Source organism: Salvelinus sp. IW2-2015, unplaced genomic scaffold (assembly GCF_002910315.2).
Source record: "Salvelinus sp. IW2-2015 unplaced genomic scaffold, ASM291031v2 Un_scaffold1396, whole genome shotgun sequence".
Lineage (NCBI taxonomy): Eukaryota > Metazoa > Chordata > Actinopteri > Salmoniformes > Salmonidae > Salvelinus > Salvelinus sp. IW2-2015.
In genome coordinates, this window is record NW_019942881.1 from 105,773 (window position 1) to 111,855 (window position 6,083).

At 43.7% G+C, this 6,083-nt stretch overlaps 1 protein-coding gene across 1 annotated transcript; it reads right to left on the bottom strand.

Moving 5' to 3' along the window:
- Positions 1-258: 258 nt before the first annotated feature.
- On the bottom strand, positions 259-3,905 carry LOC112070698 (protein L-Myc-1b). The gene is made up of 3 exons (XM_024138132.2): positions 3,632-3,905; positions 2,353-2,987; positions 259-1,620 (listed from the first exon to the last, which is right to left on the bottom strand). The coding sequence occupies exons 2-3, from the start codon at positions 2,939-2,941 to the stop codon at positions 1,043-1,045; spliced, it is 1,167 nt and encodes a 388-aa protein (XP_023993900.1). The 5' UTR covers positions 2,942-2,987; positions 3,632-3,905; the 3' UTR covers positions 259-1,042.
- Positions 3,906-6,083: the final 2,178 nt, after the last annotated feature.

Sequence of the window (6,083 nt, forward strand, 5' to 3'; positions counted from 1 at the left end):
GTAGTTTGGTAGGTTTCTATGGAAACTGATGAAGAGAATGTGAAACGGAATACTCTAGCTGCCAAATCAGAATATTCTGAGACGTTTGATCTGTATTGCAGAAGTGATCGCGTGTTTATGCATTCATGATGAGTCGTTAAACAGTTAATACATTGGATTGTTTTCAATAAGAATACACTGCTTCAATTCCCTATGTTAACCATGTTGCCATATAATCTGATAGAACCATCAAAAGGACAAATCACAATTATACACAAATGTTATKAAAATTTTATCAATACAGAAATCAAATCTCAAACCAAGAGGAACAAGCAGTCAAAATAGCATCAAAGTGACATGTAATTATAAAGTACAGCAGTGCTACTTTGACGTTTTTTATACACACACAAAAAAAGCTCCCTGAAGGCTGTTTTAGAGAAGAGCAAAATTAATGTCTCCTCAACAGAGCAATARGCTATTATTTACAGAACAATTTGTGCATCAAATCAACCAGCCATGAAGAAAACAAACGATGAGTCACTCACTTTCTGTGTACACAAGGTGTCGCTACTAAACTTCAATCCCAAGTGTGCATTGATCATTCATCAAAGAAAGACTTTCCCAACCTAGATACACAAGACAAGGCTATAAAATTAACTGACAAGCTATGAGACAAGTAAGTTTCAATCTGGTTTAATCACAGCATCCTCTCACCTGTTCCTGTGAAATCMACAAATATCACCATCAATGCACAACAGGAATCAACACCACCACATGTCGACTACCGCCTTGTCATCACTCAATGTGCAAAACGAGAAAACATGACAAACACAGAAATGTCCTTAACGCCAGCCTCCCCACCATTGGTTCACAGGCTCTGAAAGATCCACCTAATCCAAAGCATAATGAATGAGGCATTTRGTACGCATCTTTTTTGCATGAGGCATTTAGTTTGAGGAAATYTCCTAGCCTTTTGAAAGTGGCAGTTTGTTTAAAGAGAAAAGTCCATGGCTTTTTAGAATGAGGCTATTGATTTGTTAAGAGTCCACTGCACAGTTCGTTTCTATCCTAAGGATCGTTTGAGGGTGGCTAGCCTCTGGAGGAGCTGCTGCTGGCGCGCTTTGAGGCGTTTCCTCTCCTGGGCCTGGTGCTTCTCTCTGCTGTGCAGCTGGAGAAGGTACTCTGTTGCCTGGGTRAGGATGGCCACCTTGGGGGTCTTGGCTGACTCTACCAGGCCCGGGATCTCATCCCGCAGGGCCAGGAAGCGGGATCGAAGGTCGTTCCGCCTCTTCCGCTCCAGGAAGTTGTGGTTCTTCCGGCGGTCAGTGTCCTCAGCGTCAGAGCTCTGGGGGCTGTCTGCAGAGGAAGCTGTGGGGGAGTCTGGCTGCTGGTGGTGGCTGGAGTGTGGACAGAACCGTTTACTCTGTGGTTCCTCATCCTCCGGGTCGCTTTCAGGGGAAGGGGCTGCATAGTTGTGCTGCTGCTGGTGGACAGACATGTGGAAACGCTGTGGGCAAGGGTCAGCGCGGACAGTGACGGTCACAGCCTTACGGCTTCCCAACAGTCGGGCTCGGCTCTGCTTGCTTTCCACAGTCACCACATCAATCTCATCATCATCATCATCATCATCATCATCATCATCTGTTACATCAAAAGAAACAACCACACATCATTACACATGCACAGAGGAGTTCCCTCACTTCCATAAAGAGGAGTCTTAAAGCCTCAGACTTCTGACAGGCTGTTAGTGGAGAGAACACTGGAAAATGATCTATTGAAGGATGTGGCTGTACATGTATTAAATAGTTTGGGCGAGGTGTTCTGGGGTTGATCAACTACTAAAGGACAATCTATATTCTCATGAGCAAAGCAGAAGACCTGCTTTAGTTTAGTGTTAATCAAGCTTTGGTCAATCATGTCATGCCAAAATGCTGTATTTTTTAAAGTAAATGGTGTGTATGTTCACCAACACTGATTTCAGCAGGCAGAAAGTTTAACATACGGCCTGGCGCCACATAATAAATCTCCAAGAACCCCACCTCCCACACTTTGTCATACAATTCTAGGAGAGAAGCTTGGTGCGCAGAGCTTGTAGGGAGGTGTTTTTTTTTTTACTGGGCCTCCTGTGTCTGTGACCTAAGCATTAGCAGCAACCGTTTACAAATCTTGGCTGAGGAAAAGAGACATTCTTTGAAAGTGAGAGAGATTATAGTTTGTGCTGGAGATAAGGGCTTAAGTAAAGCTGAATACTTTGACTCAGCAAATGTCAACGTCTAGCCTAGTGCGGGCGTTCCCCTGGTGGCCTCAGCTTGACGCATTGAGTGGCAACATCTAGCAGAGGTGAATCTATTTACTACATGGTCAGTTTCTTACCAGAGGAATCAGAGCGAGACTCAGAGCCCGATGATGCCGGTTTCCTACAGCTGATGGCTGGGAAGGTGAGCACAGACGCTGGGTCAACGCATTCTGCCACGGTGCTGGGCAGTGGCGCATCAGGTGGGATCAGCAGGGTGCACTGCGCTTTGCTCACAGTCTCAAAGTTCTGGGGTGCTGGTGGAGAGAGACGAGCCTGGGCTGCAGCTGACAGGCGCCCGTTGACTTTCTCCAAGTGCTGACTTGCTGAGAAACTACTCCACATGCAGTCCTGGATAATAATGGAACTCATGTTCCCAAAAAGCTCCTCGGTGTCAGGTCCCTCGTACTCCTCATCCTGACCCAAGACCTTGGACAGCCAGCTGAACTTGTCTCCCGGGGTAACGTGTATGTTACCACCTAATGTCCTGGTGGGAGACATGGGAGGGGTGGGCAATAGCTCAAACTTCTTCCATATGTCCTCACTTGGTGCGGTTGACTTGTAGAAGTCCTCCTCTTTGTCAAGGTCATCTAAGAAATAGTGCTGATAGCGGTCGTACTCCATCTCCCAACTGTCACAGCGTGATACTCTGGAGTTTATTCCAAGCATAGATGATCACAATCGACTCCGATATTGGAGAAATACTTCACACAACCTAAAGAAGCAAAGTAGTGCATCAGTACTATTCTTTGAAGATTTCTGCTACATTAATACTAATCTACACAATAAATAATCTTTACACAAGGATAATCACTTTCCCATCCAATGCTGCGCCTTTAAACATGGTTATACAATCATCAGTATCATCCAGGTCCTTTAAACATTGTAACAGTGCATTCTAATTTTAGCCTGATGCGTCCTACAAATTAGACTAAATTAATAATTGATTTCATCCTGTAGGCGGTGATAATCTGGTTTTGTCTGGACACTCTATTACGTAATCTAGTTTTATGCCCCGGTTTAACCTTCGAAAACAATCGAGAAAAACAAGACTCCTTACAGGTAATTGCGTAAATTGGCCAATGCCCACTATCSGCAGCCTAGGTTAGCCAATGGGTAGAAACTTCAATGTTTTGTAGGTGTGCTGCTTCGTGCCATATTAATTGCCGAAAGCGCATTGACACAAAACAAAATAGTCTAGTTTACTTCACTGAAATCGGCTATATTCGCTTTGTCTGGYTGTTAAAACGGAACGGAGTAGCAGCCACTGAGTTATACAGATAGAACGTTCCATCTTCTGAGATGTTTGTAGGCCATCGCTTCATGAGACTAGCTAGATTAGTTGTCTAAAACACTCACCGCTTTATCTAAGGATCACACTCTGCAATTCCTGGCACGGGAGTCTCTCCGTATCAGCTGGTATACTAGTAGTTGGAACTCCTCGGAGAAAATGTGTAAAAACCGTAAGAGATCACGCCGTACGAAAACAAAGTTTTAGTTCGGTAGCTATTTCTTTCAGCAGGGTGTGTGAAAAAGTGGTTCAATTGATMCCGCCCACAGTCTGATAAATAGTAGCCACACAATGCGTTTTTTCGCGCCAGTGTGAAGACGATAAAGTAGGGAGTAGATATCTGCACTGGCGCTAGATCCGGGTAAACCCCGAGGTTCATTAGCATAAACGGGTACGCCCAGTTAAAGCTACACGCAAAGCCACTACAATTCATAGGACTTGGAGATGCAAATTCCTATGGATGAGATGATGATGAGATGATGCCTTCTTGTCGATCAAGGAAATTATATTTAGGCCATTCTGTACTGTAATGGTCATTAACTTGCTTTTGAAAAACCTACAATTTTTCTTTGCATCCATCATTTTTTGAGTGATTTATGTGTTCTAAATCATATCGTGGAACAGCTTGAGTCAGTGCCAGGTGGGGAGTTCTGAGTGAAGAGCGGCGTGTGTCTTTACTAAGCTCCTGGTGTCCCTCCTCTTGTTTTAGAATCCCCATGATCAATAACCACTATTGGTTATCCTGGGGTGAGGACGGGTGTGGGCTAACCCTGATACCAAATTTTAGTTGGTCCTGCACTCTACCCCACACCCCCCTCCTAATCTGCAATGCAAGTACGACCCCCACCGATCCTACACACTGCAGAGGTTTCTGGTATAGTATAGAAGTAAAAAAAACGACACTCACTTGAAGTCCTGACTTTTTAAAAATGTTATCTGATGATGGTTGAATAAAAAAATACCTCTCTTAAAAAAAAAATCTGAATCAATCAAGATACAGTACTTCATGTGTCCATACCAGATGAAGGGATTATTCAGTTGATTGCCCAAAAATGTGTGAAAAGTGATAKGYTTTGAATGTGGTGTTGATCACCCTTTTTGCATTCTACAAGACAAGCAATGGAAGGACATTGGGCAGATCCATCACTTGACTAAAGACAATGTAAATAGTTGTGCATTATATGCAAGGAACATCCATTTATTTGCAAACCATTCACGCAGTGGATATTGTACATTTCAGATGGGGGGGAGTTGCAAATTTGTGCAGCTGACATCTGTTTGTGATTTGAGACTGTTAAAAAGTGGGTCCTTGAAACTGGAGGATGAACAGGAGCTTAGGAACACAAAAGAACCAACCAGAACACAACCAAAAARAACAGAAAGATACAAAGAATGTTTAAATCCCTTTTCCTATTTTCACTTCACAGGACTCCTCTGCTTGGATTTCAGATTGAAATGCTCGTTACCACAGTGAAGCGATGACGGGAAGACACAGGAGGATGTTTCTAGTTCCCATGAATTAAAAATTATAATTTTTCTCTTCTAAAAGTGACACTTCAGAAACATTAGGGGTTTTGTTATTTAGAAGTTAATGTTTAACCACTTCTGAAACATAATCCTCTTTTTAAACCAATTATGAAGTCTTTGAAATATTTTGGTAAAATAGATGCTGCTCTGTGAGCTGCTATGGCTGTGGTAGCAACAGACTAGCCTGGGTTCATTTGGCTTCATTGCCCCAATTAAAACACAACATTCTGTAAAAAGGACAAACGTTTGAACACAGGGTAAAGCCACTACCAGGTAATGATGAAGTAGACAGACAAGCCCATTTTATTCCAAAACTGTGCTGATGCTGGTCTGATCTGGGGTGCAGTCAGTGAAGGGGAGATAAATGTTGAGTCGGATTCTGGCTTTTCACAGGGTTTGGGTCAAAGGTCACCAACGTCTGCAAGGGAGACAAGACAAGGTCACCATCACAAAATACTGTCTTCTTCCCTCCTCCACCCCTCTCTACCCGTCATATTGATCAGAGCAGACCTTGGTGTACCTCATCTTCTCCTTAATGATATATCTCTGTATTAGAGGGGAGATCCCCATGGGCCCTGTCCGTCCAGGACAAGTTAATGACATTGTTTAGTGATGGACATCTGTTGTGAGAGACGAGCCTGAGGTCAAACACACATCTACCCTGTGGTGTCGCCAAGCCAGAGGGAACGACGTTCCCAGTGGGATCCTCAGGTCGCTGTCACAGTGTGGCTCCTGTCCACTCCTGCTGTCCAAATTAAGATCCATGGGGACCTGAGCTTCTCCTGTCAGGTCATGTGGTTCACTATGAGTCCGCTTGTGTCCCTGAATGTATCACATGTAACACCCTTGCCTTTATGCACTAATAGGCACACTTGTCTTTTCTTACTAGCACTGAGTTTGTTGATAGCTGCTTTAATAGAGGAAAAGTTCTACTTACTTATGCCTGTGATATGTGGTTGTCTCACCTAGCTATCTTAATATGAATACACTAAC